Source organism: Ranitomeya variabilis, chromosome 5, assembly GCF_051348905.1.
Source record: "Ranitomeya variabilis isolate aRanVar5 chromosome 5, aRanVar5.hap1, whole genome shotgun sequence".
NCBI classification, from domain to species: Eukaryota; Metazoa; Chordata; class Amphibia; order Anura; family Dendrobatidae; genus Ranitomeya; species Ranitomeya variabilis.
In genome coordinates this window covers 208,336,990-208,359,687 of record NC_135236.1, presented here as the reverse complement: position 1 = coordinate 208,359,687, position 22,698 = coordinate 208,336,990, and the positions used below count along the sequence as shown (strand labels likewise).

Sequence of the window (22,698 nt, the reverse complement as noted above, 5' to 3'; positions counted from 1 at the left end):
TCCAAATGCTCTCTAGCAAACTTCAGACGGGCCCGGACATGTACTGGCTTAAGCAGTGGGACACGTCTGGCACTGCAGGATCTGAGTCCATGGTGGCATAGTGTGTTACTTATGGTAGGCCTTGTTACATTGGTCCCAGCTCTCTGCAGTTCATTCACTAGGTCCCCCCGCATGGTTCTGGGATTTTTGCTCACCGTTCTTGTGATCATTCTGACCCCACGGGGTGGGATTTTGCATGGAGCCCCAGATCGAGGGAGATTATCAGTGGTCTTGAATGTCTTCCATTTTCTAATTATTGCTCCCACTGTTGATTTCTTCACTCCAAGCTGGTTGGCTATTGCAGATTCAGTCTTCCCAGCCTGGTGCAGGGCTACAATTTTGTTTCTGGTGTCCTTTGACAGCTCTTTGGTCTTCACCATAGTGGAGTTTGGAGTCAGACTGTTTGAGGGTGTGCACAGGTGTCTTTTTATACTGATAACAAGTTTAAACAGGTGCCATTACTACAGGTAATGAGTGGAGGAAAGAGGAGACTCTTAAAGAAGAAGTTACAGGTCTGTGAGAGCCAGAAATCTTGATTGTTTGTTTCTGACCAAATCCTTATTTGCCACCATAATATGCAAATAAAATGATAAAAAAACAGACAATGTGATTTTCTGGATTTTTTTTTCTCAGTTTGTCTCCCATAGTTGAGGTCTACCTATGATGTAAATTACAGACACCTCTCATCTTTTTAAGTGGTGGAACTTGCACTATTACTGACTGACTAAATACTTTTTTGCCCCACTGTACATACGGGATTTGTTTTGGGTAACACTGACCCATATTATCTTCCGAGCTGGAAGATCTCTGACTGTGAGTATTTCTATGTAATGTAGGTCAGCTAGGAATATGTAAGCAGCAAATGTAGTAACGTGCAGACGATAACAAAGTCATGTGTCCCCGAAAAAGACCTGGTGTCTCACTGCAAAGATAAATGTGATGTAAAGTATCACCCAAATAGAGGAAGGGTAACTTGTGATGTGAAATTCCCAAAACAGGACAAGATCCAATAACAAGCAAACAATTGCATAAGAATAGCAATCTTTATATAGTGCAAACTTATTCCGCATCGCTGTACAATTCAGAGGATATGTGTACAACCTAAAGCTAGTCATGCCCCTTATACAGTACGTGTATCTGTGGTCACTGGCAGGTCACCTGCGTTTTCGATGGGGATTTTTTACATCCGTTTATTATGCATTTTTCCACATGCGTTTTTGATGTGTTTTTTCATTGCATGCGTTTTTTTTTGTCACTTGAAATAAAGATAATTGAAAGTTGGCTTCTCTGAAGGAAAAAAAGGTGATTTCCTGTTTGCAGATACACCCAATATATGATCCCACAGTCAGTAAACGCTGTGGGTTGGATGCTGCGTACATCTGCAGCATCCAACCCACAGCAGCCAGATGTTACAGCATAGTAAGAAAACCCGCAGAAAGGGACATGTGGTGCGTCTTTCCAGACAGCAGCATGTCAGTTTTATGTAGCGGAGACGCTCAGTCTCCGCTGCGTAAATTACCCATACACTTTCATTAATTGTGGTAAAACCATAGTACATGACACAGGAAGTGGAGGAAAGCACAGGGAGAGGTCCCCTCCTTTTTAATAAATAAATAATAGTGTGGAGTACCCCTATATATGTTAACCAGCCAGAGTGAAGCAGACTACTAGGTCTGGTATTTCAGGCTGATAAGGATCCAATATCCATGAACCCTACCAGCCTGATAATACCAGGCTGCAGCAGTCGGCTACCTTGGATGGTTAGCAAAAATAGTGGGTCCCCTCCAAAAAAAATAGAGTTCGGTCCCCCTATTTTTGTTAACCAGCCAAGGAAATAGCCGACAACTGTGGCTTGGTATTCTCAGGCTGGCATGGCTTATTGATTTTGGCCCTCACCAGCTTAAAAATAGCAACCTGCAGCCACCCAGCAATTGGCACATCCAAAGATGCGCCAATTGTGACCCTTTACCCGGCTCTTCCCGCTTGCCCTGTTGCAGTGGCAAGTGGGTAATATTTTTGGGGTTGATGTTACCTTTGTATTATCAGGTGACATCAAGCCCACAGCTTAGTAATGGAGAATTGTCTATAATACACCTATCCATTACTAATCCTATAGTTGTATGGTAAATAAAGACACAGCCAGAATAAAATCCTGTAATTAATTGAAATACTGACATAGACTCCTTTAATAGAGCTTAATTAAAGCATAGTTACTGCATCGCCTATTCTACCAAAGCCCTCATTCTCCTGTAAGAGAATTAAAACAAAAAAGTAACAATATCCTTACCTGTCTGCTGAGAAGATATACATATTGTCCCACGATAAGTCCGGCTCTGCTACATCTGGGTGCCTTTGGCTGAACAGTGGCATTATGCCACCATTCAGATTGACATCCAGACACAGCGGAGCTTGAAGATGATAACTAGAGATGTCCCCAGTGGTCACGTGCATGGATTGTGAGAACTTGGCTAGTGACCGGAGACAACCTCATCCCCCAGTGGTCACGTGTACAGCAGTTCTAGCAATCAGCTCAGCTCATCGTGAGAACTACAGGCTAGGTGAACTTTCGGCTGTGTCACAAGGTATTAGTATACATGAGTAGTAAGCCACGTTCCTGCACTTAATAAGCATGTGACTAGAAAGTTAATGCGGTTTCACCGAATCTAATGATAGTAAATGGGTAATTTATGCAGCGGAGACGGAGCGTCTCCGCTACATAAATAGACATGCTGCGGTCTGTAAAGACGTCCCACATGTCTGTCTCCGCAGGGAATCCGGAGGTGTCCGCGCACGGATATTGGGCATGGGATTTCTTGAAATCCCATCCGCTATGCTGTAACATCTGGGCACTGCGGGTTTGATGTGGATGTACACAGCGTCCAACCCGCAGTGTTTACTGACTGTGTTAACATACCCTTAGACCTGGACAGTCTTGGGCTTGAATGTCTGAATTTGATGATTTGCCATACCACATAAAAGTCTGGATCCAATAAAAATAAATAAATATGGCTATATACTTCCTAATGCTATAAGTCTGTAGGGAAGTGTTTTGAAATACTTTATAAATACATTTGCTATCAAACTTATTTAACCCCCATTGAAAATTAGATTTATTAGCAACATTTACAAAATTTCTGCTGTTTGCAATAAGTCAAGGAAACAAGAAAAATGCAAACAAAGCTCAACACAACTAATATAACAATTGGTTTCTCCAAATTCAACCCAAAATTTCACTTTTATTCACTACTGCAGTCTGAGAATTAGTCATCCCCTTCATGATAAATGTTGTTAGCACTTATTGGAGCAGCCTTCGGTTGTTATGACCTACTGCAAACATGATGCATAGACAGACACCATCGTCTGGCTATGTTCCTGAGGAATCTTAGACATTCCTCATAAGCAATGACCTTCCAATAAATATAAGTTGACAGGAGAGAAGCCCAAAAATATAATAAGAGACATTGAGGCTTTAAAAAATCAAGTAAAAAGATACAAAGAGATGGCAAAAGCATTGAATGTTTTTAGAGATACAGTTGGATGGTGCCAAAAGAGGAAGCTACTACTCACTGCTACCAGATTCTTCAGGTAGCAGGTGGTTAAAAGTCCTCAAGGTGCTGCAAAAGACCTGCAGCAAGAAACATGGCAACAGAAGGTTTCAGTCTGCACAGTAAGGGGCCTACTAAATGCTGAAGGTCTCCATGTCCTACTCTAACATGTACTCCTATACTGACCCAAAAACATAAGAAAAGTCCTCTCGAAAATGCTCAAACCCATATAGATGAGCCATAGAAGTTTGGGGATTTTGTTCTCTGGAGCTTTGAAGCAAAGCTGGAAGTATTTATGCCTATAGATTAGCAATAGGTCCAGAGAACGGAAAATGAAGCATACGCTGAAAAGCATACTCTACCTACAATGAAGCATGGTGGTGACTCACTGAGGTTGAACTCCTGCAGTTCTTCCTCTGTTGCAAAAGGCAAGTAGTGTGTGCAGGGCAAAATGGATTTAATCAGGCATGCCATCCGTGAGGAAGCTGAAGCTTGTGCGTCATTGAACTTTCCAACAGAACAATGATCCCAAGTATGTCTCAAAATCCACCAAGACTTGGTTTCAGAAGGAATCTTGAAAGATTTTGGAGTGGTTGTCAAAGTCAGCTTTGTAGCTTTTGAAGCAGGCGGTTGCAGCATGAAAACCAAAGAATATTAGTGAACTAGAGGCCATTACCTATGAGGGTTTAAGATTCTTCGGAAATCCTGCCAGAATCTAGTGTCTGGCTATGTCTCTTGTGTGCAGCAGGTTATAACAGCCAAAGGATGCTCTACTCAAGAAACTTGAGACTGCAGTAGTCATTCAAAGTGACATTTTGTGTTGAATTTGAAGAAACCACTTCTTATATTAGCTCTTTTGAGCAATTTAAATTGTTATTCTTTGATTGGTTTATTGCAAACAGCAGAAACTGTGTACAGTCATGGTCAAAAGTTTTAAGACTGACACAAATTTTGTTTTTCATAAAGTTTGCTGTTTCAATGATTTTAGAGCTTTTAGTCAGATGTGTCTATGGTTACTGAAGTACAACTTTAATGATTTCAAGTTTTTAAACTTTTATTGACAAATGCATCAAGTTTATGTAAAGACTCAATAGTTATAAAGTGTCAGGGAGAGACTAGGTGAGCGAGAGCTAATGACCCGGGCCCCTGCAGTTTCCCTCAGACTAGGGAAATCCTGACTGACCCTCTACCTGGAGTTTACACTGAAGGTGTGCATCTCCAGGCCTCGAACCTCACTCTGTCTCCTGTTTCAACCCTAGGCTGAAACCTCCGCCCACCACCCAGTGAAGAGGTAATTCACCAATACCCACAGTTAGCACAGACAAGGATAAAGGAAAATATACACCACGCCGCAGTCACTCAGGAATACACTATAAATGTGCAGGGCAAAATAAATACAAATATAGGAAGGAGTAAATAAGACAAAGGAAAATACACCACCAGCAACGAATCTCCAACCACCAGCTCTCCTCACCAGACCGAGATAACAACGCACAAGACAGAAGCTATAATCGGCGACACCCAAAGATCAGGAGAACTATTTAAAGGCAATGGGCATGGCCCAGCTTCCAATCCAAGGATTAGGTAAATTAACCCCGGAACAGCTAGATAAAATTTAGCAGACGCCAATGAGCAAATAGTGGTCAAAAGCAGAATTACCGCTGTCTGTCGGACGACCTGGTCTGAACAGCGTCCAACATGACATAAAGTTCTCCATTATTGTTCAAGAGGCTCCTGGGCCAAATCCTGACTGACGGCAATCCATTCTTGCCTAATCAGTGCTTGGAGTTTATTACATTTTTTTGTGTTTTTCTTTGTCCACCTGCTTTTTGAGGAATGACTACAGGTTCCCAATGGGATTGAGATCTGGTGAGTTACCTGGCCATGGATCCAAAATTTCAATGTTTTGGTCACCAAGCCATTTATTTATCATTTTTGCCTTGTGACATAGTACTCTATCATGCTGGAAAAATCATTGTTCATCATCAAATTGCTCCTGGATCATTTCATATAAGGTAAACAATGTTCTGTTTAACTGACCTACAAATCTATGGAAAGCATATGGCTATAAATATCATGTACAGTATATAGAAAATTCATTCAACAGTTCTTTGGTTTGCTTTTTTATTTTTGCTAAACTATTGCAGTATTTCTTTTCACTTCAAAGTAATTTCTCAGACAACCGCTGGTGAAACACAGGAAGGATATACGTTACTGTAGAAGAAAGATTACTTTATTGCACAAATCACTGAAACATTAAGAAATTTATCTCATTAAGATTTTCAACTTAGGGAAGTTTGATCTCCCAACACCACAGACTTTCTTATTGTAGGTTCCACCTTCATTTAAAGGTTAGTTTTCACCTGGCAGGTAAACTACTAACCTCAGTGGTTCCCACATGTCTTCGATAGGTCTCCCATGTTATCAATGTATATTCCAGCTAGAGAATATTTAATTCTGTCCACTGAGGAAAGAATTCCAGTTATTAGTATGTTCCTACTATTGATTGACAGATGTCTCTACATGCACAGTCATACAGGGAAGACTGTCAATCATCAAACAGGACCACACGCTGGACTCATAGAGACCCCAGGGATTTCAATGAATAAAATTCACGTTTTACTGAAACATTTCCCACAAAAATGTATTATCAAATATGAATGTGATCAGCTCCTGCTCCTCTTTAGCCCCCTGCCTGGAGGTCAGATACCATTTTCAACATGACAGGTCCCTTTAACTAGTTTCTTAACAAATGAATCTAACCTCTTTGTAGAATATAAAACGTGTATGCTTAAACCATAGAGCTACATGTAAAGAAATGTTGAGAGGATCAGGGGACTATTATAGCCAAACCAACACCATACTGCTGAGATGCATACCTAGAACCCAATACTGGCAGTAGTGGACATTAAAGCAGCTCATTGCCAAAACATCCCTTACAGCCTTAGTGACCGCGCAACTAGAAGAACGACTCGATTTGTCATTGCTGACATAAAACAAACATTTCCCTGAGTAGTATCAATGCTATGGAGCAAAGCTACTGTATTTTGAGATTAAAGTCACCTTAGCAAATTATGTAATAGTTATGTAACTAAGGGCAAGGCTGACTATTATTATACTTGGGTGTGAAGGATGATCTGGAATGAGGAAAAGAGCGGTTGTGTTATATCATAGCGAAACACAGCACTTTATTATGTTTTATTGTTTTCCTTGTCCTTACTAAATATCAATGTTTTCATCATCTGTTATCAAGAGATTTTTTTTTTGCATTTCATTAGTGGTATTTAAGGTTTGTATATCAATCTAGAAAAATATTTAGAATTGAGAGTCCTCAGTGGTTGATACCTTTTTAATGGCTAACTGAAAAGATGGTAACAAATTGGAAAAACTTTCGAGACAACTCGGGTCTCTTCATCAGGCACCTTCTACTGGCTAACACGGTACCATGATATATATCTTTCGTATATCAATCTAGGGGTGAGCAGAAGTACAGTATTAATGTACAATACCTTCATCTACTCAATCAGGCAATGTCATGGCATCAATCTACACTTATTATCTTTACTTGTATAATTAAATAATACAGTCATTTGAAAAATGAGAATTAGGCACCAGGTGCTGAAGTCAAGCAATGTTCACACCTCCACTATGCCTCCTTAGGATCTCTGTAGGGTGGTGCACTCACATAGGTAACATCAAGGTAAATCATAAGAAATTGAAAGAATTGGAGCACTCATCCAGATCGTTCTTGTTGTGCAGTTTTATTCCATGGTAAAACGTGACATCAAATTATATCAAAGTGTGCAGTGCAGGTAGCAGGGGAGCTATGCAGATGAGAGAGCCTGATGGACTATGGCTGTTTCGGCTTGGCGCTTCTATGGAATAAAATTGCACATCATGAAGGATCTAGGAGAGTTCTCCAATTCTTTCAATTTCTTATGAAATAATACAGTCACCCGGTCACGAAACTTGAATTCAACTTTCCGACCTTGTGCCAGACATAACTGGCTTGTGTTACTCCCTCACCATAGAGGCGCGTGACACTATGTTATTACTGTCTTGTGAAATAAGTTATCTCTTCCAGAAAACTGATCTAATACATCATGGGTCTTCTTCCTGTTTATGATTACTCGTCTTGGACATGCTTTACATGTCAACAGTCAACCAGTTTGCCAACATGATCCACAATTAAATTTCACACTTTTTTTCTATTTATTTTTTCATTTGAATTTCCTGCTCACTTTAGTAGATTGAAATATATCAAAGTGCAATTCAATATATAAAAGTAAGCAGAATACGGTAATACTCCATGCAAAAAACCCAACACTTTTAACACCTTATATTTTATTGCATCAATTTGTCTTACTTTTTGTAACTAAAGAATTTGAGAAAAGAATCAAGCTGTACGCATTCTGGTAATACCGGCTGATAGCGCATGATAACCTAATTATTCTTCTACTATTGGAAAAATAAATAATGAGGTTCTATTAGGCGCCGGCAGCTGGCATTATCAGCATGATACTTTTCTCAAATTCGCTTATTAGTTTCAAAAACAGAATGATCCAATAACATATAAGGTATCAAAAGTGTTGTTTTTTTTGCATGGAGAATTATTTGAATTACTTTTGTGACATTATATATTGAATTGCACTTTTATATATTTTTATATTCACAAAAAGAGAGCTCATCTGTGCTCATTCTTGAGACAAAATGCATCAGCTCAAAATGTTCGAATTTCTATAGTCGAAGGGTATGTTCACACATTGCGTTTTGCAAAAAAGTCATTGATTTGGTTCCATTTTGGGCCCACCAGAGAAAATCATTCTTGGGGCCCACTATGTAGCTACATAGATACAAGACCACCAATTGTGCGGTAAAAAGCGCTAATATCAGGGTATAATATAAGGTAGTTCACGTCTTAATTATGTAGCAAGGGTTGGGGTAGCCCCCTCGCAGAATATAATGTAGCCCCCTTATAAAATATAATGCGGTCCCCTCTCATAGAATATAATGCAGCACCCCACAAAATATAATGCAACCCCCTCAGGTATGACGCAGTCCCCGCCATAGAATATAATGTAGCAGCCCCATAGGGTATAATGCAGCCCCCCTCATATAGTATAATGCAACCCACCACAGAATATAATGTAGTCCCCTGAGAGAATGCAGTTCCACCACAGAATATAATGCAGCCCCCCATAGAATATACTGTAGCCCCCTCATATAGTATGATGTAGCCCCCCATAATATAATGTAGTCCCCTGATAGAATAATGCAGCCCCACCACAGAATATAATGCAGCCCCCCATAGAGTATACTGTAACCCCTCATATAGTATGATGTAGCCCCCCCATAATATAATGTAGTACCCTGAGTATAATGCAGTCCCCCCACAGAATATAATGTAGCCCCCCAGGGATGTATTTAGAGTTTCTGCTGCCCTAGGCACTTTTAGTGCTGCCTCCCCCTTTGGTGAGTATGACACTATCAGCAGTGGCTTTGGCAAGAATCGCTGATGTGAAAGTCGCCTTTTGCAGCAGATCGGGCAGTTTTTCTACATCTGCCGCGAAACGGATCACTTACAGCAACACTGCGTTCGGCCTCATTCATTCCCTATGGGATTTGCGGCACTTGCCGTGACCTGGCAAATGCGGTACCATACCTCCCAACTTTTGAAGAAGGGAAGGAGGTATAAAGTTTGTGGCGTGCGTAGTGCGCCGCGGCAAATTTTAGGCCACACCTCTGACCACACCCATTTCACAACTAGTCACACCCATATCCACGTCCCAACCACAGCCATTTAGCACTGCTGGTCACACTGTTTTATATACAATAATTATAAGCAAAAATATGGCCACACAGTGCTCCATACAGTATAATGGCCACACATGATGCCCAATACTGTATAAAGGCCACCACACATGATGCTCCATACTGTATAATGGCCACACATGATGCTCAATACTGTATAATGGCCACACATGATGCTCCATAATGTATAATGGCCACACAGTGCTCCTTACTGTATAATGGCCACACATAGTGCTCCATACTGTATAACGTCCACACACAGTTCTCCATACTGTATAATGATCCCACATGATGCTCAATACTGTATAATGGCCACAAATGATGCTCCATACTGTATAACGGCCACACATGATGCTCCATACTGTATAACGGCCACACATGATGCTCAATACTGTATAATGGCCACACACAGTTCTCCATACTGTATAATGATCCCACATGATGCTCAATACTGTATAATGACCCCCCTCCTGTATGCATGGATCATCTCCCTCCCGTCCCATATGCATGGCTCATATCCCCCCTCCTGTATGCATGGCTCATATTCCCCCTCCTGTATGCATGGCTCATATTCCCCCCCCCATATGCATGGCTCATATTCCCCCCCCTGAATGCATGGCTCATATCCCCCCTGTATGCATGGCTCATATTCCCCCCCCTGTATGCATGGCTCATATTTCCCCCCTGTATGCATGGCTCATATTCCCCCCCTGTATGCATGGCTCATATCCCCCCCGTATGCATGGCTCATATTCTTCCCCTGTATGCATGGCTCATATCCCCCCATTTGCATGGCTTATATCCCCCCCCGTATGCATGGCTCATATTCCCCCCTGTATGCATGGCTCATATTCCCCCTCTGTATGCATGGCTCATATTCCCCCCCCCGTATGCATGGCTCATATCCCCCCCTGTATGCATGGCTCATATTCCCCCTCTGTATGCATGGCTCATATTCCCCCCTGTATGCATGGCTCATATCCCCCCCTGTATGCATGGCTTATATCTCCACCCCCTGCTCCCGCTCCTGCTCCCATCTTGCATGGCCCGCCGGCTTATGTCGTCCCTCATTTCTTCATCCCCCCGTCCCTCCGTCCCCCCGTCCCTCATACTCACCTGTCCCACACCGCGCGGCCGTGCCGACATCCCTCTGGCTCTGTCCCGACTCCCGGTGCAGCACCTGGGGGGGGCCCTGGAGCAGTGGGGGCCCTAAGCAGCTGCTGGCCAGTATGCCAGCAGGTGTCAGTGCCTGGGCCCACCGGAGAATCCTCCGGTTCTCCGGTGGGCCAGTCCGAGCCTGGCCCTACTGCTGGCCGTGTGGTCTTTGTTTCCAGGGAGAGCTGCTTCCTTCATTCATGAGGCAGTTCTTCCTCTCAGTCTTTATAGTGAAAACTACTTTCGTGAAGAAACATCTATTAAATAATGTGTTCATGCTCACATAAAGATAAGCCATTACACAATATGTGAAATGTTGATCACGGAGTAAAAATTCACTACAATCGTAGAAAACTTCTCTCATAGCACAGTGTTTTTATGGGACATTTACGCCTTTCAGTAATGGCCTGTGCTGTTCCTTTGTAGTACATCAAGTGGCTGAACGTGTGGAGTCTCTGGGCCAGTTTGTCATGAAAACGAGGCGAACACTGAAGGGCCATGGTAATAAAGTACTCTGCATGGACTGGTGTAAAGACAAACGAAGGATTGTCAGCTCCTCTCAGGTAACTAATCCACAATCTTACATAAGATGGACGTGACCAAAAATCATGGGCAAAAATACTGTCAAAATGTTGTGTTTGTCCACTTTACGGTCAGAAGCAATATGAATCATTGAGTGACGTTCCCATGAGTTTGTCGGTATTGATAGCTGTGGTTGTTGTCCATAGTATGACTACACAATAAGTAACATTGCACAACAGTATAGTATAATACTATATCAGTACAGTATAATAAGAATTTCTTATGACGGACAATACACTTGTCCTTTACTTAACGGGATCTTTTATATGAAATTAATAATGTGGCATTTTACATTGTGAAGCATTTAAGTAGTGTTTCCAGTCACTGTTATATCTTAAAGGGACTCTGTCACCTGAATTTGGAGGGAACAATTTTCAGCCATAGGGGCGGGTTTTTCGGGTGTTTGATTCACCCTTTTCTTACCGGCTGGCTGCATGCTGGCTGCAATATTGGATTGAAGTTCATTCTCTGTCCTCCATAGTACACGCCTGCACAAGTCAATCTTGCCTTACGCAGGCGTGTACTATGGAGGACAGAGAATGAACTTCAATCCAATATTGCCGCCAGCATGCAGTCAGCGGGTAAGGAAAGGGTGAATCAAACACCCGAAAAACCCGCCCCTATGGCTGAAAATTGTTCCCTCCAAATTCAGGTGACAGAGTCCCTTTAAGTCACTATGGATTGTGGTTAAAACTGCGTTTTTTCTCTTGATCACTCCCAAGTTGCCGTTAATAATTCAGTGCAATAAAATGGGTTGTCTCATGACTGAAAATTTCTTTGGGAGCCACAGTGGCAATCTGTAAGTCATCGCAGGTCTTGGTCCCAAGTCAACTTCCGTTATTAAAATCAACTATTCCCCAGGGAAGCTGTCATCTGTCAGATTAGTGTTGTATAACATGACGACTATTCAAGTGAAGCGTCATCCATGTAATATATGGCCAGTCTAAAGGCCTCCATACATATAAGACTAACGTCTGCCGATATGAGTGGGCTTTCCAACAGTCTATTGTGTATGGGGGCCTACCGCATTTGTGAGTTTGGACTGCTGATCCTGTTGTTTTCAGGGAGATAAGTCACCACCAGAAAAGTCTGATGGCAACTCGCAGGGAAGATAGGTGCACCCGGGAGAGCAATCGCTCCTGACTATGGAAGGGTTGGGAAAGATAGCTGCCAGCCAAATGATCAGCTGAAACATTGCTCAGCTGACAGCTAGCTATTGTCTACCAGGGCGAGCTCTCCACTTTGACTCTTTAGGTGATGAGTAGGTGGTCCACGCATTAATGCCATTATTCCCTATACAAACACATATTCATATGTTAAATCAATAAGGCACCGGGAGAAAAATATGTACACTGTGAAGCCTGACAGACATTGGGATTATATGATAACTCCACAGCTGAGACCATATACTGGGCCCAGATACAATTCACATTTTTGATACAAGAAAATTCAAAAACTCAATTGTTATGGTTAGGTGCTGAAGTTGGACAGACAAGATAAATAGACAGACACACAAGATAGATTTTCTTGTATTTTATCATATAGCTGATGGTGTTTCCTAGTCTTATTATTCTTTCTATATTGCCTTATTGATCTGCTGTTTATCTACTTACATGTATGATTTTCTGTCTATTTTTTTCTTATGTAGGATGGAAAAGTGATTGTGTGGGACGCTTTTACTACAAATAAGGTTTGTCACATCAGCCCAACGTGTATGTATGACCCAGTATAGTTTGCTCATTAATTTACAAATGGAGGCAATAATACATGTCTATGTGTCATTATGCATAAACATGTGTCACATCAGTTCCTAAGAAGAACCACAATAGTACTTTGGCAATTTCCAAGATCAGAAAAAAAAGCCAAGTGACTAATTAACAAGTGAACCTTATGGGTAAGTGCAGATGATCAGTGAACGCTGTGGGTTAGATGCTGCGCACCTTCACAGCGTCCAACCCACAGCGTCCCGATGTTACAGCATAGTGGATGGGATTTCAAGAAATCCCATGCCAACTATGCGCCCAGAGATGCCCGTGGCTCATTCGTGGAGAGGAACATGTGGCTCGTCTCTCCAGACCACAGCATGTCTATTTCTCTTGCATAGACGCGAGCCTCCACAAAATAAATGTCACCTGTACAATGTATTGGACGGGGTGAATCCGCACAGTTCAGTGAACACATTAGCATTCACCTGCACTCAATAGCCGGCAGCTCTTTGGATGCAGCGGACATGCGCTGCGTCCAAAGCGCTGCCAGTTCCTGATCGTCTGCACATACCCTTACATATCTTGCTGTAGCACAGTCACTCAGCTGCTTCCTGCAGGTCTTTGTTTACTTGGTTGCAGTGATTCCGTCTTTAGGCTAGGTTCACATTGCGTTAGGGCAATCCGTTAAGCGCTAGCGAGGACCGGACCTCGGACGCACTTCGGACGCTGCAAGCAGCGTCCGAGGTCTGTCAGAAAATAACGGCACATCGCTAGCGCGTGCCGAAAATGGCATGCGCTAGCGATGCGCTAGAGATCAGAATCACATTGCCGTTAATGGGTGCTCTAACGGACCCGTTGCATGGCGTTAATTGCGACAATTTCGCCATGCAACGCAGTCCATTAGCTTTGACCCATTAACGCAATGTGAACCTAGCCTTACACATGTGACCCCTGCAGTCAGTCTTTGGCCTCATCAGTGGCAATGAAGACTTTATCGCTACAGTCAAGTAAGTAAGAACTTAACCAGTAAGTAAATGTTCATTTAAACCCCTTAGAAGGGACATAGTTCACAAAGTTTTGTTCAAACCAATGTTAATAATATAATTTTTTAAAACCTATAAAATAATTTTTTATAGAAGTGAAAAAAAAAAATATTTTGTAGATTGCAATACATATTGTAAAGAGAATAAAAAATAAATAAACATCAAAGTACTTGGAGGAAACTAGTAAAAAACAATAAATTAATGAAGAAAAATAAAGTAAGGGGTCATTATGACCACTTTCGCAGTTCTAGTTAAAGGGGTCTTCCCCTATCACGTTTTATATCCCCAAACACTCATTTGCTTCTACAACAGCACACAGCAGGTACACTGCCCTCCCTGTTTCAGTGTGGGCTCTCTAGACTGTACTGGTGGCATCACTACTACCGCTCACATCATAGATTCAGCCAATCATTGAAGTCAGTGGCTATGACGAGATAGACGCCATCAGTGTCACTGAGTTTAATGATTGGCTACAGCGGTGATGTGCACTGTATTCATGATCTCACTACTGCAGCCAGTAAATAGAGACTAGAGCAATGGCAGGGGGGAGGACTAACAGCTTGGTCTGCTGTTTTAAAGGGATATGAGTATTGGGGGACATAAAACTTGATAGTAGAAGACTATTTTAAGAGAGGGTATAATTGTCTATAACCCCTTTTTGACGTTGGGCGTAAATAGTATGTCCATGTCGAACTCCACCTGTTTTGTGCAGGCTCCAGCACTGAGTCCGCATCTTTCCGGGCACATGTCAGCTGATCTATACAGCTGACATGTGCCTGCAACAGCTGCAGGTGAAATTGCGATACACCTGCGGCTGTTAACTAGTTAAATGCTGCTGTCAATCTCTGACAGCGGCATTTAACTCGCACTTACGGAAACCGTGTCCTTTATGCCTCCCATTGGTGACCCCGTCACATGATCGCGGGTCACCGATGGGTTGCAATGATAACCAGAGGTCTCCAGCAGACTTCTATGTTCTCATAGCCAGATTGCTATGAGCGCCTCTCAGTGGCATTTCTGCTACACACAGGCGATCTGATCATAGCTTGTTTAGCAGAGGTGATCGAAGTGGTGCAGTTTCTAGTCTCCCATGGAAACTATTGAAGCATGCAAAAAGTAAAAAAATATGTTTTAAAAAATATATATATAAAAGTTCAAATCACCTCCCTTTCGCTCCATTCAAAATAAAACAATAAAAAAATCAAATATACACGTATTTGGTATTGCCATGTTCACAATCAACCGATCTATCAATATAAAAAACGGATTAACCTGATTGCTAAATGGCGTAGCGGGAAAAAAAGTCAAAACATCAGAATTACGTTTTTTTGGTCGCCGCAACATTGCATTAACATGCATTAACGGGCGATCAAAAGATCATATCTGCACCAAAATGGTATATTTAAAAACGTTAGCTCGGCATACAAAAAAAATCTGTGAACTGATCTGGAGAATCATAATAGCAGGTCAGTTTTAGCATTTAGTGAACATGGTAAAAAAAAACCTCAAAAAACATTTGGGGGATTGCACTTTTTTTTGCAATTTCACCACACTTGAAATTTTTGTCCCGTTTTCCAGCACATGATATGTTAAACCCAATGATTTCTTTCAATAGTACAACTTGTTCCACAAAAAAACAAGCCCTCACATGGCCGTATTGACCAAAAAATAAAAAAGTTATGGCTCTGGTAAGAAGGGGAGCAAAAAATGAAAATGCTAAAACTGAAATACCTCTGGTTTTTAAGAGGTTAAAGGGAATCTGTCAGCTGGATTTCACCCCCAAATTATTTATATGCGCAAGTAGCTGTTTCAAAGAGAAGTTCCACAATATCTTTACATGACCAGTCCATTATTCCAATTCAGTATTTGAGTTGATATGCAAATGAGGCAGTAGATCTGAAGCCTCTGTCACTCCAGCTCAATTTTCTACTCAGCATCACCTACTGTTTCTTGACTGACTGCTGATTTGCCTGAAGTCACATAGCATAGAGACTGTCAGTCAAACAGCAGGATGCAGCGCTGGGCAAGGAATAGAGCTGGAGTGACAGAGGTGCTGGACCTGACTTTGAAAGAGCTACATGCGCGAATAAATAGTTTGGGTGTGAAATCCTGCCCACAGATTCCTTTAAAATGTAAGAAGTGTATTTCTGCAGCCAGTTGGACACTCTGCCTCACTAGTTGATAATGCTGTATGACACAACCGTACCACCATAGCCTAATAAAAGGGTTACTGAAGGAATTGGGCCCTTTGGCTACTTAGTAAATAGCTATAATACTAAACTTTAGGGGCTGAAGAAGGGCATTCTGAAACCTGTCTTGCACACCGTGAGAACTTACCCTGGCTCTGCCTTCACATTTACTAAGATATGATTGTTTTGAATGTATATCTACGTCAAACACATGTGGCTAATATAGCTGGAGAGTGTGCTGGGACGATCCTAGATCCTCTACAATATATAACTGCAATTAGACTGTCTATCAGAAGACTGAGAGCTACAAGAAGAATGGCGTACATTCAGAGCTACCATAGTAAAATTAAATTCAAAGCTAATAATGATGTAACATTAAAACCCAACTATTACATAATGATGTCACAGTACAGTGCCTATGTATATACAGTCATGGCCGAAAGTGTTGGCATCCTTGAAATTGCAATACTTATATGGGGAAACTGCTTCTTTTTCTGGAAGAATTGCAAGGATGCCAACACGTTTGGCCATGACTGTATGGAATCCATATATACAGCTGATATTACCCTCATCAAAAGCACTGATCCCATATGTAGCAATCACTTAATAATCACTCTTATGTCTTTTTTTTAATTGAAAAATGTAAACTTAAAAGCAGTTTTTACAATCTTTTTGCCAAATCAATATTTTATCTCATTGCATTACGTAATGCACGTAACCTGCACATTTAATCCTTTCTACCTTCTGCCATTAGTGGCAGACAGGAGAGGATATAATGGAAGAGCACATCCATGCTTCAGTAACAGACTAGTGGTTCAATGGCTTTCACCAGCTCAGTTGAGTAATTTTTAGCATCTTGTTGTCAAAATCAAGTACAGTGGAGGCGACATTTTCCATTGTTAGGCTTTTTTGCTCTGAAGGGTGTGCCCTGTGGAACTATGCTCTTGTTCTTGATGCCAGAATATGTATTGCATAACAATAAAGGTTAAAAATAATATAGCATGAAATGTGATTCTCTAACATTTATGTATACTTTATGTGATTAGAATTTGTATATGTTCCCTGTCTTCTAGGAGCATGCAGTCACCATGCCGTGCACCTGGGTGATGGCCTGTGCATATGCTCCTTCTGGTTGTGCTATTGCTTGTGGGTAAGTGTTGATGTTTTTTTATATGTTGTATACATGAAAATACAATTACATACATAATAACAGCATGCACAATCCCAATTACAAAAAAGTTGTGCTGCGCTGTGTAAAATGTAAAGAAAAAAAGAATGTAATTATTTGGAAATCTCTTAAAGCCATATTTTATTCGCAACAGAACATAGATCACAGATCAGAAGGTGAAAGTTAGACATTTTTCCATTTCATTTGAAAAAAATTACTTATTTAGAAGTTGAGCAACAAATTTCAAATAGTTGAGACCCGGCCATGTCTACGATTAAGGGGCATCCCCTCTTCTTACAACAGTCAGTAAACATCTTGGAAGTGAGGAGACCAGTTGCTCGGGTTTTGAGAGAGGAATATTGTTCAGTTCTTGTCTCATGTAGGATTCCAGCTGCTCAACAGTCCTGGGATCTTCTTTTCCGAAGTTTTCGTTTTCATAATGCACCAAATATTTTCTATTGGTGAAAGGTCTGGACTGCAGGCCACCGGTCCATCACCCAAACTCTTCTTCTGGGAAGCCATGCTGTTGTGATGTATGCAGTATGTGGTTTAGCATTGTCTTGCTGATAGATACAATATTTTCCCTGAAATAGACATCGTCTGGAAGGGAAGATATGTTGTTCTAAAACTTGTATACAATGATCAGCAATGATAATACCTTTATAGATGTGTAAGCTGCCCACGCCATAGGGACTAATGCAACCCCACAACATCGGCTATACAGGTTTTTGAACCGTGCGCTGACAAGCTGGATGGTCCTCTCCTCTTGTGCTGCAGAACACTGCGTACTTGGTTTTCATATAGAATTTCAAAGTCAGTTGACCACAGAACAGTTTTCCATTTTGTCTCAGTCCATTATAAATGAGCTTTGGCCCAGATAAGATGGCAGCGTTTCTGTGCTGATATATGGGCTTCTTCTTTGCTTGATAGAGCGTTAACGTGCATTTGTGAATTGCACAGCGAACTGTGTTCATAATGATTAATAGAAATATTCCTGAGCCCATGCAGTGATTTAAAAGACCAAATCATGCCTGTTTTTATTGCAGTGCTAACAAACAAATAAAGTAGCACTCTGTAGCGCTATAGCATGTACACATGAAATACAGTTAAGTCCATATATATTTGGACAGAGAGAACATTTTTCTAATTTTGGCTATAGACATTACCACAATGAGTTTTAAACAAAACAATTCAGATGCAGTTGAAGTTCAGACTTTCAGCTTTCATTTGAGGGTATCCACATTAAAATTGGATGAAGGGTTTAGGAGTTTCAGCTCTTTAACATGTGCCACCCTGTTTTTAAAGGGACCAAAAGTAATTGGACAGATGAAATAATTTTAAATAAAATGTTCATTCCTAGTACTTGGTTGAAAACCCTTTGTTGGCAATGACTGCCTGAAGTCTTTAACTCAAGGACATCACCAGACGCTGTGTTTCCTCCTTTTTGATGCTCGGCCAGGCCTTCACTGCGGTGGTTTTCAGTTGCTGTTTGTTTGTGGGCCTTTCTGTCTGAAGTTTAGTCTTTAACAAGTGAAATGCATGCTCAATTGGGTTGAGATCAGGTGACTGACTTGGCCATTCTAGAATATTCCACTTCTTTGTTTTAATAAACTCCTGGGTTGCTTTGGTTTTATGTTTTGTGTCATTGTCCATCTGTAGTATGAAACGACGACCAATCAGTTTGGCTGCATTTGGCTGGATCTGAGCACACAGTATGGCTCTGAATACCTCAGAATTCATTCGGGTGCTTCTGTCCTGTGTCACATCATCAATAAACACTAGTGACCCAGTGCCACTGGCAGCCATGCATGCCCAAGCCATCACACTGCCTCCGCCGTGTTTTACAGATGATGTGGTATGCTTTGGATCATGAGCTGTACCATGCCTTCGCCATACTTTTCTTTTTCCATCATTCTGGTAGAGGTTGATCTTGGTTTCATCTCTCCAAAGAATGTTCTTCCAGAACTGTGCTGGCTCCTTAAGATGTTATTTAGCAAAGTCCAGTCAAGCCTTTTTATTCTTGACACTTATGAGTGGCTTGCACCGTGCAGTGAACCCTCTGTAGTTACTTTCATGCAGTCTTCTCTTTATGGTAGATTTGGATATTGATAAGCCTACCTCCTGGAGAGTGTTGTTCACTTGGTTGGCTGTTGTGAAGGGGTTTCTCTTCACCATGGAGATTATTCTGCGATCATCCACCACTGTTGTCTTCCGTGGGCGCCCAGGTCTTTTTGCATTGATGAGTTCACCAGTGCTTTCTTTCTTTCTCAGGATGTACCAAACTGTAGATTTTGCCACTCCTAATATTGTAGCAATTTCTCGGATGGGTTTTTTCTGTTTTCACAGCTTAAGGATGGCTTGTTTCACCTGCATGGAGAGCTCCTTTGACTGCATGTTTACTTCACAGCAAAGCCTTCCAAATGTCAGCACCACACCTCAAATCAACTCCAGGCCTTTTATCTGCTTAATTGAGAATGACATAACGAAGGGATTGCCCACACCGGTCCATGAAATAGCCTTGGAGTCAATTGTCCAATTACTTTTGGTCCCTTTAAAAACAGGGTGGCACATGTTAAGGAGCTGAAACTCCTAAACCCTTCATCCAATTTTAATGTGGATACCCTCAAATGAAAGCTGAAAGTCTGAACTTCAACTGCATCTGAATTGTTTTGTTTAAAATTCATTGTGGTAATGTCTATAACCAAAATTAGAAAATTGCTGTCTCTGTCCAAATATATATGGACTTAACTGTATATGAAATTTGAATTCAATTACTGCTCTTGATAATAAGAAAAAATAGAGATACTTAGCACATAATTTGGCCACTTCATGCATGCCCAGCAGCCAATGACAAGGCGATCTCCGGTTGCTGGGAACCTATCTAATGTATAGATGCAGGCTTCAGCCTAGGAGAGGAGTCACATTGTCTTTTAATTTTACGGAACAGAAACATTTTTCTTAATTGTTTCAATCTTAAAGTGAACCTGTCACCCCCAAAATCGAGGGTGAGCTAAGCCCACCGGCATCAGGGTCTTATCTACAGCATTCTGGAATGCTGTAGATAAGCCCCCGATGTATCCTGAAAGATGAGAAAAAGAGGTTATAGATTATAGTCACCTGGGCGGGTGGTCCAATCCGATGGGCGTCGCCGTCCGGGGCGCCCCATCTTCATCAGATGACGTCCTCTTCTTGTCTGCATGGTGCGGCTCCGGCGCAGGAGTACTTTGTGTACCCTGTTGCAGTGCGCAGGCGCCGGGAAAGGTCAGAGAGGCCCGGCGCCTGCGCACTGCAGTACTTTGCTCTGCCCTCAACAGGGCAGACAAAGTACGCCTGCGCCGGAGCCGCAGTGTGAAGACCAGAAGAGGACTTCATCTGATGAAGATAGGAGGTGCTGGACCGGACCGTGACGCCCATCGGACGGGCTCATCTTTTAGGATACATTGGGGGCTTATCTACAGCATTACAGAATGCTGTAGATAAGCCCCTGATGCTGACGGGCTTACCTCACCCTTGATTTTGGGGGTGACAGGTTCCCTTTAAGATCCTGGTGTTCACAGATTGGTGAACCTCTGACCATCTTGGCTTCTCAGAGACTCTGCCTCTCTAACAATCTTTTTTTATAACAATCTTTTTTTATAAAAAGCCATCAATTTCTAATTGGTTTCTTTTTTTTTAACACAAATATCTAACTTTTAACTTCTGATATGTGTTCTATGTACTGGCGAACACAGACCAAAAATGATGCTTGTGCAAGAACACTATATGGTCCCTTTGCCATCCAATAGTTCATCATAATGCAAAATGTCACCTGCTTTGGAGGTGGAAATGGGCCCCTAACCTCTTGGGCTCCTGTGCAGCTGCACAGGTTGCAGTAATGATAATGTTCGCCCCTGGTTCTATGTTTTCTTGTGAATGAAATATTGCTATAGGAGATATCCAAATTATTGCTTTCTTGTTTTCTTTAAATTTTTGTTTATGAATGTTATACAAAGGTACGGTATATTTAAATACTTTGTGAAGTTTTCTTTTTTTTAGATTTATTGTAATCTTCTTAAAATTCTTATAAATGTAGTCTACTGCACCTGCACCACATAACCATGTATTTAAAGCTGGACATCAATATTAACTCCTTCACGACCAGAGATATTTTCATTTTTGCGTTTTCGTTTTTTGCTCTCCTTCTTCCCAGACTCATAACTTTTTTATTTTTCAGTCAATATGGCCAGCTACAATATGAGGGCTTGGTTTTTGCAGAACGATTTGTACTTTTGAATGACACCATTGATTTTAACATATCGTGTACTGCAAAACGGGAAAAAAATTCCAAGTGCGGTGAAATTGCTAAAAAAAGTGCTATTCCACAGTTCTTTTTTTTTTACCATGCTCACCAAATGCTAAAAGTGACCGCCATTATGATTCTCCAGGTCATTACAAGTTCATAGACAACAAACATGTCTAGGCTCTTTTTTATTAAGTAGTGAAAAAAATCCAACGTTTTTCGTGATCTGGGGTTGGGTGAGAGCTTATTTTTTGCACGTCGGGTTGCCATTTTTATTGATACCATTTTGGTGTAGATATGATCTTTTGATCACCCGTTATTGCATTTTATTGCAATGTAGCGGCGACCAAAAAAGCATAATTCTGACGTTTTGACTTTTTTTCTTGTTACGCCGTTTAGCGATTGGATTATTTCTTTTTTTATATTGATAGATCAGGCGCTTCTGAACACGGCGATATTAAATATGTGTATATTTGATTTTTTTATTGTTTTATTTTCAATGGGGCATAAGGGGGGTGATTTGAACTTTTATATATTTTTAAAAAAATTTTTTTTACTTTTTGCATGCTTCAATGGTCTCCATGCGAGAATAGAAGCTGCACTACTTTGATCTCCTCTGCTACACATAGGCGATGATCAGATCGCCTGTGTGTAGCAGAAGTGCTCATTTACTATGAGCGCCGACCACTGGGCACTGACAATCATAGAGGACTGCTGGAGACCCCTGGTTGTCATGCCGACGCATCAGTGACCCACGATCACATGACTGAGTCACTGATGGGTGGGATTTACAATGTGCTTCCGGTAAGCGCGTTGTAAATGCCACTGTCAGAAATTGACAGCAGCATATAGCTAGTTAAAATTCCTGCTGGCACATGTCAGCTGTATATATCAGCTGACATGTGCCCGGAAAGGTGCGGGCTCCTGGCGCTGAGGGGAGTCCGACATCGGCGTACTATTACGCCCGATGTTGGAAAGGGGTTAAATAGCCGTCTGCTAAACTTATGAATTATTCACTATGTTCTATTAATATCAAAGTTCTACCATTAGTTTCTGAGAGGATTTTATAGCGTCAATATAGCCGCATTTCCTATTCTTATTGCTGGAGTAATAGACTGTTGTAAGTACCGTAAATAGAATAATAAGAATATCTATGTAAGTAATAGATATTCCTATAATCC

General features: G+C 41.4%; 1 protein-coding gene across 1 annotated transcript in view; it reads left to right on the top strand.

Moving 5' to 3' along the window:
- GNB5 (G protein subunit beta 5) overlaps window positions 1–22,698 on the top strand; it is a 54,574-nt gene that overhangs the window by 4,701 nt on the left and 27,175 nt on the right. The window contains exons 2-4 of the mRNA XM_077263760.1: window positions 10,977–11,113; window positions 12,781–12,822; window positions 17,144–17,220. Coding sequence (XP_077119875.1) covers window positions 10,977–11,113; window positions 12,781–12,822; window positions 17,144–17,220 — 256 coding nt within the window. The remainder of the gene's footprint in view (window positions 1–10,976; window positions 11,114–12,780; window positions 12,823–17,143; window positions 17,221–22,698) is intronic.